The 15,090-nt window shown below is 43.9% G+C and overlaps 2 protein-coding genes across 6 annotated transcripts in view; both read left to right on the top strand.

Moving 5' to 3' along the window:
- Positions 1-4,807, top strand: part of DDC (dopa decarboxylase) — a 69,845-nt gene extending 65,038 nt beyond the window's left edge. For all 5 annotated transcript variants that reach the window (XM_027878980.1, XM_027878983.1, XM_027878978.1 and 2 more), the window contains exon 14: positions 853-4,807. In XM_027878980.1, coding sequence (XP_027734781.1) covers positions 853-1,068 — 216 coding nt within the window. In that variant the 3' untranslated portion in view covers positions 1,069-4,807. The remainder of the gene's footprint in view (positions 1-852) is intronic.
- A 1,984-nt stretch (positions 4,808-6,791) lies between these two features.
- On the top strand, positions 6,792-11,931 carry FIGNL1 (fidgetin like 1). The gene is made up of 2 exons (XM_027878977.1): positions 6,792-6,799; positions 9,500-11,931. The coding sequence occupies exon 2, from the start codon at positions 9,508-9,510 to the stop codon at positions 11,581-11,583; it is 2,076 nt and encodes a 691-aa protein (XP_027734778.1). The 5' UTR covers positions 6,792-6,799; positions 9,500-9,507; the 3' UTR covers positions 11,584-11,931.
- The last annotated feature ends 3,159 nt before the right edge of the window (positions 11,932-15,090 follow it).

Raw genomic sequence — 15,090 nt, 5'->3', positions numbered from 1 at the left:
GCTGATGGACATGATCTAGGAAAACTATTGATTCAACGTTGGCTGAACCTGCAAAAGAACCAGTACTCCTCACCTTCACTATTTGTGCATAAGGAAAATTAAGTACATTAGGAGGAGATGAAATTCAATACTGCATGCATGTAGAGTCTCTCTGACCTTCTGCAAGACATTTAACATTTATATTTTTGTTTCTCAGAATGCAGAAGACTGTTTACTTCCAGTGGGTGGGTCAGTTTACCACATTTCTAAATTCCTTCACACAAAAAAGCCACTCTGTAGGATTCTGTGGTGGACACTCCCTATAGAATCTGAGGCAAATGCTTTTTTCGGGCTTCCACTGATAGTACGAAACGTACTTATGCCAGGGACACACTATCTTAGCATTTTCTTAATTAAGGGTAAGATTTCCATATTCATATTCAAAAGACTCTCACAGCAGCCATGCTTAAGTGAAGACTGACAGGTTTGTTTTATGAAAGTTAATATAACTCATTGCAGAACTTCCTCCCGTGTTTGTTCTATTAGATCCAAGAGTGTAATGACATGGATACAATAATGAATGCTTTTACATAGCCCATGACCTTAGGTCACAAAAAAGCACTCAGCTATAACAAATGCTCCAGTGTGAACACTGCTTCTAAACCCAAGGTAATCCATAAATCCCTTTGTAACTCAAAAGTTATCTCTTATACTGTCATCTTTTTGTAATGCTTTGATAGCGAAGCACTGCAAGATGAGAAAATGGCTTCTTGTTACTTGTGGTATTTGGGCTTGGCTGCTTGGTAGAATTTACATATTCCAGACTTGCTTCTGAAATTCATCACAATATCCATTGAATTACAATGATTTCAGGGCTCAAATAAACTAAACGAGGCACTTCTTAAAAGCATTAACGAGGCCAAGAAGATTCATCTGGTCCCATGCCACCTGCGAGAGAAGTTTGTGCTACGTTTTGCTATTTGCTCCCGCACAGTGGAATCCACCCACATCAAGTTTGCCTGGCAGCACATCTCACAGCTGGCAACCGATCTTCTGAAAACATGGGAGCAAAACCACCACCAGCAGTAACAGCAGTGAAGTACAAGTGGAGATGAGGTAATTAACTGGCTTTCTCTGTGTTGCCAAGTTTTATTTTAGGGTCAGGTGGGAAAGTAAAATTACGAAGGAAAAAGATACAAAACCTGTTGTTATATAGCCCAGCTGCAGTAGCAAAATCCTTGCCAGCAAGTTGTGTTGTAACCTTAGTCATTCACTGTAGTTTCATCTTGCCTGTTTCCAGGATGCACATAGTCAAGGAGACTCAAGCTATCATTTCTTACCAGTTTGTAACCAAGAACCTTTATTCAACCAGGCAATGGAAACAGAAGGGTTAGTGCTCCCTCTGTTGTCCCCACTCTTCTCTAGCACACCCACTCCTTCCTTCACAGATAAAACTGAGAGGTGTTATAACCAATGAATTTAACATTGCTATGGCTTTAGAAGAAATCCAGTTTGGGGAAGTTCAGTAACCTGTTTGGCTCTTATCTAAATAGCCACACACAAATGTCATTGTTAGAATTTGGGGCGCTGTCATGTCACGACATGCTGCAGTAATTTTGTAAATGAGCAAAGGACAAAGGACTTCAAGACTTCCTTCATTGCATAGCCACATTGAGGGGAGTGACCACTAACTGAACACTACCCATCCTTCTGGCAGGTTCTCTACTTTAGCCTAAAGGGTTAGCTTTTAAAACAGCCATTTTATCAAATATCTGCAAAGAGGTTATGCTGGCTTTTGGTTTCCACTTTGACCATTCATAATGAAGCCTCTTAAAAACTCCTCCTGAAGAGTTTTGTCAAAAGCCATGTGCTACCTGGCATTCTATATTTTTAACCAAGTTACTGTAAGCAGTGATTACTTGAAAATAATCTGTAAGCTATGTTCTGTGAAATTATGATTTCTTTTTATGGCTATCATTCTGCTTACTTCATTGTGTAATAAATCTTTGAGAAAATGTGCTAAGAAATCTGATGGCAAAAAAATGTTACTTTTCGTTTCTCAAATTAGCTAACAAAGGACAATAAAAATAGAAATTAAGAGAACTAACATCCGAAATATGCAGTGGTTCCCCCTTCAGTGGTTTTCTTCCATTAACAGTGATGTGTGGAATATGAAAATATTGGAAAACAACTAGTTGTGTACTTGACACAAACCATTGATATGTCATCCTTTTGAAGGCAGGTGCAGTAAAGAGCTAAAATGAAAGTCAGACATGAAATGAAAGTCAAAACAATATTTGACTTTAAGAAATACTTTTGCTGTTTTTAAAACATAAATTCCAGACAGTTATTTCTATACAAATAAGAAAAACCAAGAAAAAATAATATGTAGGATTAATTTCTACATCTGCATTTTAACTTTCCTTTTACTGCTCATATTAACTTCTAAAGCATCTTGAACAACTGGCACAATTATTCAGCTTTCTTCCTCCATGCCTTGCAAATATACTTCCTATGGCTGGGAAGTTGCAAGTAGACCACGAAACATGGAATGGGACAGTTAATTTGGCACATGGTCTGCTCCTACTCACTGTGTTTCCAGAAGGGATTAACTAAATTGAATATGGACTGTGTGGATTTTTCTGTTGATTCCTAATCTCTCGCTTCTGAGGTGCAAACTAGGAAGGACTATTATTTAAGAAATTGATTTCCCAGGGAACAGATGACGAAAGGGATGACAAATCAATCTGGCAAAACCCTGTAATATTTGAGGGTACATTGTGTGACCCAAGGTACATCTTGTGACCCTTTTCACAAGACACTGCTCTCATCTACAGTATCAGAAGTTTTGATAGCATCATTCTCTTTAGCAGAACCAATATGAAATTAGGCTTTTCTGTAGTAGCACAATGCAATAGATTGGCAAACTGAAGAGAGCGGAAAATGCTGGCAGTTGTTTCCTTTCTCCGTTAGCCTTTTTTAAAACAACGTTCCTTCATTCTCATGACCTGGAAAACAATGTTCATCCATAGCACGTATGGTCCACACTGATGAAATTTTACAACTTTTACATTATGAAAACTGTAGAATCTTGGAGCCAGAGAGGAATTACACCTTGTAATTTTGATCAGTATTTTGCATATCAAATATATAACCAGGTCTATCCAGTGATTAAAAAAAAAAAAAAAGAAAAAAAAATCAGATTTGGATCAAAGCTATCATAGAGTAAATCCAGGATAATTCCACTGAAATGAAATGGAATTGCTTTCATCTTAGGTGACTATAATTGAGATTAAAATCTGACTATTAAGTATTGGAAAAGAAAGGCATAAGGTAAGACAACACTAAACTAAACATAAGAAGATTTTTGTGGAAATCCTCTCCATGGAAACCAGAGCAGAGGCGGATGATGCACACCTGTGTGAACCTCAAACTGCTGTAAAGCTGCAATGCAGGCAGGATGCACGTGCAAACTCGGGAGAAGTGAAATGTTCCCAACAGCCCAGAAATTAGATATAGATCCCTCTAGACATTTGTGGGAAAATCTTGCCAAAACCAACATTCCATTAAGCATTTTTCAGTATATGTGTATCAGTTTTAGAAAAGGCTGTTGTCTAGATACCAAAACTCCTGTTGACAAAGAATTTAGGATAAAGGCTAATTTAAAAAATAAATGCAGTAGAAGTTAATTTATTTAATAGAAATGACAAATAAATATTCTAATAAACAACAGTGACAAGACCCATAGAATTACATTTCCCCATGGCTAGCCCAATACAGAAAGCTGAAGTTCACAATTCTATTTTTTCTGATGTTCTGGAATGATTTGAATATGTAACTACTGAAGGCCTTCATAGTATTCGGTCTCTAATACCCTCTTTTTCCCCATGAGATAATTCCTTTGTAAACTGTTAATGTTAGGTCATCTGAAAAAGAAATCTGGGCTATGTAGTCAACTCAAGAACAAGTGCTGAAAAGAACATTTTGAAAGAAGAATATAACTGCTCTTTCTGTTCTGTAACTTTGTGACATATCTGTGAGAAACACTGTTGTGAATAGTTAGTATGTTAACCTGCATTTATTGTGCCTTTTGTGCAAAAGCTAATACAGTCTGTGCTGATTAATACCGTTTGATATTAAAAATAATGACAAAATCTCAAAATTGTACTTTAGTAGAATGCCCACATCTCAAGGAAAACTGCAGCTATTAGAGAAGGAGGAAAAAAGCTAACTTTTCAGTAACCACAATTTATTTTTTTTAAAACTAGCAGAGTACTAGTACAGTATTTACATTCTAAATGACAGATTATATTTTATTACTGATGGTGAAATATTGAAAAGATATGTATTTATGAAAGTATTGGTAATGTATTATACTCTGAACTGCATTATAAATATTAAATTTCTAATTTACTCTTGCCTTTACATATAAGATTCTGCTCATGGTGGTTGTTTTGTTGTTGCTATTGTTTCTTGTAAGGATAACATATGTGATGAGCAGTACTCACATTGCAGTTGCCTTACAGCAGCAGTCTAAACCTTGAGAGGTATAAACTTCAATTGCTCAAAGACAGAATGAGAAACAAAATTGAGAACACTGATGATCTGGGAGGTTGGTGGGGGCAGATTAAATAACCATCAATAGATAATATCTACATAGCATATGTAGAGTTTGTGTGACTTAAATGGAAAAATAATCAGATGTTTATTAATTAATGCTCTAATTGTAATTTGTGAGCTGTTGACTTTCTTTAAATCTGTGTCCAAACCCTGGTGAACAGACATGTAGTTTTCAATTGGCAACATAAATAAACAGAAACAAATCTATGATTACGGTCTTTGTTCTTAACCAAACTTTTCCCATCTTATTCATGCTAGACGTGCTGTAAGAGGTCCAACTTCTCCACTAGTATCGTCAGTGCCCTGATTTTCACCATCACTTTTTCTCAGTGTGTCCTTCAAACAAATTACTTTGCAAATGGGAGTTCGCAAACTTTCCTGAGGGAAGTTCCTCCTCATCAAGATGCATCTGAAAAATACATGGATATAACCAGGCCCGTGCTGATCCTTCTGTATAGTTCTGCATAGTCCTGCAGCTGGATCTGACACTCGAGCCAGCTGCCCAGCTTTGGCTTTGGTTTGCAGCTCCGGAGCCATCAGGTACAACAGGGAAGGGGCCCATGCCATCAGTCCTGCCTGACTGCAGCCTATGTCCCCAGGGGCAGCTTGCAGCTGCAGGTTCCTTCACTGCCTGCCCCTGTGCAACCCAAGGAAAATGGGGGAAGCATTCCTTGGGAAAAATTTGATGGCAATTTGATCACAAACTCAAAATGTTAGCCCAGCTGGGTCTGAGATGATAGCTCACATACTAGCACAGACAGTTTAATATGCTGTCTGCATTAATGGTGTAACAAGCTTAATGTATAACAAAAACCTGACAGTAACTGCAAGAAATGTTTCTCACGGGAAATCAAATGTCCACCCACACACAAGTGTCTGTGTTAATACCAGAGGTGTAACTGCAGCTTAGTGTGGTAATTTGCATCTAGTTTGGTGTGCTAATTTGGATGTGGGTTGGTGTGATCCAGCTAGGGACTCCTCGATCAGATTCAGCACATGGGATACATTCCCCTGGGCCACCATCTTTAGCCCTGTAAGGCATCCTGTCATTCGCCTTGTCCCTCTGCCACAAAGTCCAGCTACTGCTGCTCAGACCTTCAGCAGAGCTGTTGTCCCAAAAATGCCTGTCCAGCAGCTGCTGTTTCCAGGAGCTTTCTGATGCTGCCGCGGTGGCAGAAATGGAATGGGTGGCTGTGGAGGCCAAGTGCTGTGTGCGAGGAAGGGTCGAGTGCACGCTGCTGGCACGCAAGTCACGAGGGAGGCCGGGGTTTTGTGTCTGGGCCTATCTTCCCTGGCACCCACCTCCCGTGGAGCTTGTCCTGCACAGAGTGGGGTTGCCAAGGACGGAGCCCAGGACCCTGCTGCCTGGCCATCTCTTCTTACTGCGAGAGTAAGGAACAGCGGGTAATGGGTGTATTGATGGGAGGTGGCCGCCCTGCCATTTTGGGCAGCCAGAGTCGAGTTTGGCACAGAAAGAGCCACAGCAGTTCTGCTCCTTCAGTAACCGAGCTGTGCGTGAAGGCAAGGGTCTCCTCTGCCTCGCAGGAACAGCGCATCGCCGTGTGGCCAGTTCCCGCTGCTACTGGAAATGGGCTGGACAGGCAATAAACGTGACATTCTCCAGCCTCTCCCCTCGGCCGCTCTTAACTTCCAGCCGAGGAACCAAGCCTTTACGAGGAAAAGTTTTTCCGAGACGCGTGGCAAGGGCTGGCAGGCCGCCAGAGCCGCCCTGGGCAAGCCACAGCAGCCGGAACACCGACCGGCACACGCCTGCCGAGGGGAGACGGGGGGCCCGCCAGGGTGCGGTTTAGCGGGGAAGGCGCGGGAGGGCGCGGGCGGGGGGGAGCGATGGGTGAGGGCGGGAGACACGCGCGGGCATGGACCCGCGCGCTGGGGGAAAGCGGGGGGCGCCGTGCCCGGCCCCACCCCCAAGGCACGGACCCCGCTCCCATTGGAGGGCGCGCGCCTTGGGCGCGGCCAATGGAGAGCGCCCGCCTGCCCGCCCCGCCGTGCGCCTTCCCGCCCAGCGTCTCCGGCGAGCCCGATGACGTCACGAAGCGAGCCCGCCCCTCTCCCTCTCGCCCTCCCTCCCGCTCTCTGATTGGCTGCACCTCGCGGAATCCTGCTTCTCGATTGGCGGGCGGGGCAGGGGCGGGGCCGGGAGCGGCGCGGGCCCGCGCGGAGGCGGCGGTGGCGGCCGGTGGGTACGGGGGTCGCGCGCGGCGCGGGCGGGAGCGGCGGGGGCGGCGGAACCTCCGGGCCCGGCGCGGCCCTGCTGGGGATTGGGGAACGGGGTTCCTTCACCGTGGCCTAGAGGGGCCAGCGCCGCCGAGGAGCCCTCAAGGCTCCTGGCTCGGCTTCCCGGCGTGGTGAGGGGACCCGCCCGCAGCCGGACCTGCGAGGGCCCCGGGGCTGAGGGGCTCCGGGCTGAGGGGCCGTGGCTGCCGGCGTGGCCGCACCGCCCTGTGCGCGCTGGGCTCAGCCGATCCCGGGCAGCTTCCCGCCGGGATCGCTTGGCCTGCGGGCAGTGAATGAAGAGTGTGCCCGTGTGCTTCCCGGTGGTTCCCTGGCCTGCAGACGGGCGTGCCCCTGGTGCTTCCTGCTGTGTCTCTGTGTGCCAGGAATTCATTCGTGTCAGTGCTTGGGTAAACCCCCTCCCAACTTCATGCTCTCACAGGGAAGTACGATGTCCTTGTCTGGGAACAGTTCTGGCTGAACGTGTGCGCGTTTGGCTGTCTCCTGCGGGAGAAATAGTGAGGCTGTGAGGACAACAGGGATTAGAATAGGGGGAGGGAATATGATACGAGGAGATACTTCAGAAGTGTCTAAAAGGAGAGTGTCAAGAGAATGGAGCCAGGGTGTTCTTGGTGGTGCCGAGCAATAGGACAAGAGGCAACTGATGCCCAGGAAGTTCCACCTGAACGTGAGGTGACCGAGCACTGGAACAGATTGCCCAGAGAGGCAGTCCCTCACTGGAGATGTTCAAGAGCCATGTGGATGCAGTCACAACGCGCACAGCAACGTGTTCTAGGCAGGGAGATTGGATCAGATAACCCACTGTGTGCCCTGGCAACCTGACCCATTATGATTCTCTAAAAAAACCCCTGAAATTTTAAACTGGCTACTGCTATTCACTTCTTACGACCTTCCCTCGGTGCTGCGAAGGTGGTTGCTAAATCCTTAAGGGAGTGGTAGTGAGCTTGGTTTTATTTTCTGAATCATGGAAGTTACAGAAATATTTCATAGGAGCAAATGCATGCTATTAAACTTTTTCTGAACTTAGCTTTTATGTTGCATAAGATAGTTTTGATTCAACAGTTACAAAAAAGTCATGTGTACAGTGACTGCTGCTGAGTAGTTGTTTAGAGAAAAGAAGTCTTTCACCTCCTGTTCACTCACCTGTCACTCAGCTACAGATGGATTATCATGTGAATTTACCCTGGATTTGGTAGGCAGAAGTTAGACTTCTCATGGTGCAAAAGGTGGCAGCAATTTTTCAGGGAGAAAGTCTTATTTTTGTGGGAGGTTTTTTGTTTGTTTTCATTAGATTTGCTTGTAAAGGCACTAGATTTGCAGGTAAAATGTATTTTGACTTTTCTAAACAGCTCTAAAAAATTGGGCTGAAGTCTAAAAAAAAATTCAAAAGAGATACCTACTCATTTAATATGTATGTAACCATATAATCATATGCACAATAATCATATTGTGCTCTCTGTTGTCTAATCTGAAGCAAGACTTTTAAAAAATAATTAGAGAGGACAGCCCCCACACCCTGTATTCCTTCTATTCTGTCTTCCCAGTCTTGTATGAACATTGCACCTGTACCTTCATGTCTGGAACATGCTTGTACCTACTGAAGTTAATTAAAAAAAAAAATCCTATTAACTTACTGAAGTAAAAAAAGGAAAAGATAAGGAGATTGAAATTACTGCATTGAGAACTTTCTGCAAACCCTATTGAGGCAGCAGTAGGTTTCTCCTAATTTTTCTTGTTCCAGTGTCTCCTCTGAAATGATGAATTCTTCATGTTACTTGCAATATCTCTGCGCATGATACTTTGCAGCGGAAGAAGATACATCATAAACGTGAGCAGATAACTTCATGTCTTAAAAAAATGCTCCTTCGGAGCCAAATGTCATCTTTACTATTTAAGTAAAAAATCATTAAATTTAAATTCCTCTTTTTAAAACTGAGAAAAAAGCATTACTTTAAACATGCAAGAGCTTTGTTTCTCTAAAGGGCAAAATGGGGACATTTTAGTGCATTCTAAATGAAATCGTTTTCAACGTTTGCTGTGAATCTGTAAATATTTTCTTTATCTGAAAGTTTACTACATTCAGGCTTATTCATTCTGCTTTTTTACCTCCCCTCAGAGACTTTGCATATAGTTTTATTTTTTAACTTCATTGTTTCCTTTTTATTACCATCACTGTAGTAAACAGTCATTCTGACAGCGGTGTATAATCTGTCCTCCTCTGCACTGTGCCTTACTCTGTCAAATAAGAGTGAAAGCACTGGTGATTTCATTTAACAGGGCCAATTTTTGCTTAGCCATCTGTTACCATTCTTTGCAGTCTACTTACCTCCCCAGGAGACCTCTGGTTAGAAGCAAACTCTCTCCTTTTTTCTTCACCCCCCCCCTTTTTCTCCTCTTTTCTTTCTTTGAACAGGGTAGAAAAGAGAACCTCAGTCTAAATGCCTTTACACCACAAAGCTGGTCGCTTTTTGAAAACAGCAAAGTGTCCGGACTGTCTGAGTGGCTTGCAACATCTGCTGCGCTGTTTCTCTAATCGAAGTGATACGTTACGTGTTTCATGTGGACGTATTTAGGAAAGGGGGGAAGCAGCTGGTGCAAATGGCTGTGAAATGCGTTTTGTAACTGCAGTTATTTTGTGTTCCAGCATCAGTGATGGAGGCCCCTGCCCCCAGCTCCGTGCACCTGAGCGACTGGCAGAGAAGTTACTTTGCTATTACCTCTGACACCTGCACACCTGCACAGAAGGCAGATGAGTACCGTGCCAAAATCCTGCGTATTCAATATGCATGGGCAAATTCTGAGATCTCCCAGGCCTGTGCTGCCAACCTGTTCAAAAAGTACGTGGAGAAATACTCTGCGGTTATTGACTCTGGCAACACGGAGACCGGCTTGAATAACTATGCGGAAAACATTTTGACTTTGGCAAGGTGTCAGCAGAATGACAGTGACAAGTGGCAATCTGCCTTGACAACAGATAATGTATTTGAATTAAAGTGTGTTCAAGAGAGGATGCAGGCTGGCAAAATTTTCCACAGCTCTCAGATGGCACTGACAGATGCCTGTGTACGAGCTGGTAAAGGGGTCAGTGCCTCCGCTGCTCCAGCTCTTTCTAAACTCTGTGTCTTCGGCAGTGCCGGAGAGACTGAGCTCTGTGCTGGCTCAGCAAAATGTGCAAGTCAGGGACCAGATCGCCTGGAGCATCCCTCGTCTTCAAAGTCTCTTCAAAGCTGTGTGCCTCCTGTGACTAAGACTTCAGATACGCTTCCTGCTGCTTCAACCTCCTTAAGCAAAAGGGTTCAACCGGTTTTCCAGGCAACTCCACTGTTTGGAAGTAAAGAAGCCACAAGTAGTAGTTCTCTGAAAATGTCAGGTAACTGTTGTGATGGGCAAAATTTGTCTCTTTTTAACCAGTCAGCTGCACCTGCATGGTCTGCGAGCTCTGGGAAAAGAAAAGCGTTCTATGGTCTGGCTGATGAAGGCAGCACAGTTATTCCTAGCCCTGCTCCATGCCAGCCTCCCATTAGCACAGAAACTAGTAGTTTTTCAGGGCACAGAAACAGAAATGAAGAGAGCAGTGCTCCAGGTTTTAAAACTGCAAAAGAGCAGCTGTGGGTGGATCAGCAGAAGAAATCTCAAAACCAAGCCCAGCGTGCACCAGTCTCGTCATATGGAGGTGTAAAAAAATCCCTGGGTGCAGGCAGGTCTCGGGGTCCGTTTGGCAAGTTCGTTCCTCCGGTGCCAAAGCAAGATGGAAGTGAAAATGGAGGAGCACAGTGTAAACCTCACACAGGAGGACCAACAGATTCATCGCTGCCTGTAGATGAACGGCTGAAAAACATAGAACCAAAAATGGTTGAACTCATTATGCATGAGATCATGGACCACGGGCCCCCAGTCAACTGGGATGACATCGCTGGAGTTGAGTTTGCTAAAGCTACTATAAAGGAAATAGTGGTCTGGCCTATGCTGAGGCCAGACATCTTCACTGGGTTGCGTGGTCCTCCTAAAGGAATTCTGCTCTTTGGCCCCCCTGGGACTGGCAAGACTCTCATAGGCAAGTGCATTGCATGCCAGTCTGGAGCAACTTTTTTTAGCATTAGTGCCTCTTCTCTGACTTCCAAATGGGTGGGTGAAGGGGAAAAGATGGTCCGTGCGCTGTTTGCTGTGGCACGATGTCAACAGCCAGCGGTGATTTTCATCGATGAAATTGATTCTCTTCTGTCTCAGCGTGGGGAAGGGGAGCATGAGTCATCAAGAAGAATAAAAACTGAATTTCTAGTCCAGTTAGATGGAGCAACAACCTCCTCTGAAGATCATATTCTAGTGGTTGGGGCAACAAATCGACCCCAGGAGATTGATGAAGCTGCCCGAAGGAGACTGGTGAAGAGACTGTACATCCCCCTTCCGGAGGCCTCCGCCAGGAAGCAGATTGTTACTCGTCTCATGTCCAAGGAGCACTGCTCCCTAAACGAAGACGAAATTGAACTCATAGTCGAGAAATCTGATGGGTTTTCTGGAGCAGACATGACACAGCTCTGCCGGGAAGCTTCTCTGGGCCCCATCCGCAGTCTGCAGTCCATGGACATCACAACCATCCTGCCGGAGCAAGTACGGCCCATTGCTTTCCTGGACTTTGAGAGTGCCTTCAGGACCGTGCGGCCCAGCGTCTCCTCCAAGGACCTGGAGCTCTATGAAACCTGGAACCAGACATTTGGCTGTGGTAGATGAACTGCAATCCTAATTGTTACACAGGAACATTCCTTTAACACTGCCGTGTATTAAACATGGTAATTTAGAGTTGTCTGCACTTCTTTTTCTTTCTGTCTGGGAATTAAACCTTCTTACATTATGCAGGCTGTGACCTGAGGTTTTTCCAGCTGAAAAGACCATGAGGAACTACTGGTCACAAAATGAAAAATTGCTGAACACCAGTAACAGTGAGAAGCTGACAAAATGTACAGATAGGTGCTGTGAAAGATGGATGAATTTCACTGATGTTCAAGGGGAAGATGGTCAAACCTCAAATATAATTGACGGGAGTACTGGGGGCAATCTTACAAAGCCCACTGTGCTGTATTAGAAGGGAATCCAAGTAATGCCAGAAATAACAGTTTTGGGTAGGGATGTAACAAAACTGGGGAAAAGAAGTCAGAAATGCATTGTTTGGGAGGAGACAGGAGCAGAGGGAGAAAGGGCCGAGGTGGATGTAGAGTTGCATGGAAAAACAGAAGGGGGAATAAAAGGGGAAAGTCTCTTGAGCAGTGCTGTTGTCAGCCTTGCAACACATCACTGCAGTCTATCCCAGCTCCTTATTAAAAACTTTCTCTGCCTGACCTTGCTTTCTGTGCTGCATCAGCATGTGTGGATGTGTTTTATTGGGAGGTCTGGACACCTGCAACTGGAGAAGAGGCCATGGATCGTAGGGGCTCTGGGACCTGGGGCCAGCCCAGTGTGTGTATGACCAGGTGCTGTAGGGATCTCCATGTGTGTGCAAACTTCACTAACAAGACTCACTGGCAAACTTTAGGCTGGACTAGCTGGCAAGCGGGACGAAACCAGCATGTGGAAAGAGCCCAGGTATAAGCCAGTGGCAGGGCAAAGGGGCTCAGGATCTGGGAATGGGTATTTGGTCAACTTAAATTCCAAAGGCTCTGAGAACATAGTGTCCTTGTGAAGCTGGAGAGTCGGGGGGGGGATGTTGTGTCGCACACTGGTGAGCTTTGGTCCCGTTTGGCTGGAGATGAGGGACAGGATGGGGCTGTTGGTGGATCTGTGTGAGTGCATCTGTGTGTGTGTGCGCTGAAGGTACTGCTTGCTCTGTGCCCTTGTTTCTGTGTGCATGTTCCCAAATGTTTGGATTAGGGGCTCAGACTTGCTCCTGGCTGGACCTGCAAGCAGAAACAACAACAGCTGCATCCATCAAATTAAGATGGAAGATGCCTTACTCCAAGGATGCTGGGCTGTAGTGATAAGGAAGGAGAAATCTTGTGTCCCGACACAGACTGGGTTCTACTGCTCCTTAAAAAATCTTGATGCAACAATGGTAAAATTTCTGACTAGCTTTTATTTGGCATTTCTTACCTAAGGTTTGAAAGAATATGTGGCCTTTTGTTCACATAATTGGTCCTTGCCCACTGGCTGAACTGGGAAAATAAGTGGAAATACTTCCTTTGGATTCATTTGTTGGTGTGGCAGAGCTGGCTGCTGTGGTGTCTGTGCTTCATTTTCAATTCCTCTAAAGCACTTTTTCTGCAGAGCTTCAAAGCTAGTCTTACTTAGAATTTTAAAGAAATGGATAAATGCTGTTTAGCTAGCATTTGTTTAAAGCCATTTGGAAACTTCAGGGGCCGGGAGACTATAGTGAGCCTTGAATCTAGAATAATTTGGAAGACTTGAAATTTCTTAGAGATCATCCTGATTTAAACATAAAAGTAATTTTTATTCATAGCTCATGTTTTTAGTAAAGTCTGGTATGTATTAGAAATTCTTTTGCAGAGATGTAAAAATTCAGGTATGGGAATTTTTCTTCATTTTTGAAATAATGAACATAGAATAATTAGATTATTTTGTAAGGATAAATGTGTGACGTGGTCCAAACTGATTGAATTTTGTGCCACTTGAGTAAAGATTATGAGATTAAGTCTGTTCTTACAAGTTCAGTATTGGAGAGCTATAAATATATATTAGGTAAGATTGATTTTTGCACCCTCCCAAAATTTCTTTAAAATCATTGCTCAGGCAAATGACTGAAACACCAGAGAATTTTACTTGTTTAGTAAAACCTAAGGGTCGCTCCAGGGTAATAAATCCCTTATGTATGGATAAATAATTGCCTCTTTTATGCTGGGAATTGCTCTGGTATGCTATGTGAGCATTCTGTGGTCATCTGTTTGTCTGAATATTCACATTTTAATAGAAATGACTCTACAGAAGGACCAGTGAGAATGCACATGGTGATAGGCAGTAACACTCCCCCTAAGATGACCAGGACTGGGACAAAAGTGCTGTGCTGCTGTATTAGTCTCTTGCAAAGTGGAACTTGTGAAAGAGATAAAAGGTAGAATCACCAACACCAGACAAGAGAGTTTTTCCTCCTACCTTTTTTTTTTTTTTTTTTTTTTTTTTTAAGGAAACATAGAAATAGTGAAAGGAGATATTAGATAAAGATTATTCTGTTTTAATAATGATGCAGGTAATATGGTCATCTCTTCAGCCATCTGGCATTATTCAGGCTTTGCTGCAGGGCTCACGAGTCAGCAGGACTTCCAATGTTACCCCAATATGTGCTTCATAACCCTCTATGACAGAGCCACCACACAAGCCATTAGATTGCAGTGACATAATTTCCCAAAATGTAGAAAATTGCACAGAAGTGGGGCATGATTGTAATTTAAGGGAAATGGTGCAGATAAATCCACCTTAATGGATCTGTTTAGTATATGCAGAAACCTGGGCACTTCATTATTTATTCTTTTTGGCTGGCTGAACTTTGGAAGAAGAAATGCAGGACTCTGCTCTGGTTTTGTGGTTCAGCAGCACTTGATGCACAATCTCTTAGTTTCTTTTAAAGGTAAATAATTGCAGTCCTGGAAAAATGAGGTCTCATTAATAAACAAGGCAATTCAGAATCTCCATTTTCTCAGTGCATCTTGTATTTGAGTTAGCTAAATTGTCTCAGAACAGAATGAAATCCCCAGGGGAATTTTCATTTACAGAAGACTGTGCCAACACAAGTAGGGGAAAAGCTGCTGAGGCAGCAATGATCATCACCTGCTAAGGTGAGTGGCTAAAAACCAGACTCGCCTCTGAGAGCATCACTCAGATTGTCCTTTTGAAATAAGGCAATTTTTTTGTAATAGGAATTATGGAACTACTCACAAGACAATGTGCAATTGGAAAACAACCCACCAAATAAGGAAAAATTACCATTGAAGTCATAATTTTGGTGTCAGTGAGAGACTGGTCTTAGTGAGCACTTAGATTAATTAAGACTTAAGAGATGCTTGAACTGTTAAGATACACAAGCAACGTTTGCACTTGTCTTCAGACTTATGAGCGGGCATTCCTTTGAAATTTAAATAAAAGGACAGACTTGGGAGAGTTTTGGAAGAAGGCTCTTGAGTAGTTTTCTTATCTAAAAAGGTACTCTTAACAGTCTAACCTTGGCTAACAGCCAGGTGCCCACCCAGCACCTCACTCACTCTGCCTCCTCAGTGGGACAGAGGGGAGAAAATA

The sequence above is a fragment of the Empidonax traillii genome, unplaced genomic scaffold (genome assembly GCF_003031625.1).
Source record: "Empidonax traillii isolate 1590-97213 ecotype Southwest subspecies unplaced genomic scaffold, ASM303162v1 scaffold48:size2401408, whole genome shotgun sequence".
Classification (NCBI taxonomy): domain Eukaryota; kingdom Metazoa; phylum Chordata; class Aves; order Passeriformes; family Tyrannidae; genus Empidonax; species Empidonax traillii.
This window is presented reverse-complemented; position numbering and strand designations above follow the sequence as displayed.

Bases quoted from the DNA above. Each gene is read 5' to 3' on its own strand.
- FIGNL1 (XM_027878977.1), top strand. From the start codon at position 9,508: ATGGAGGCCCCTGCCCCCAGCTCCGTGCACCTGAGCGACTGGCAGAGA.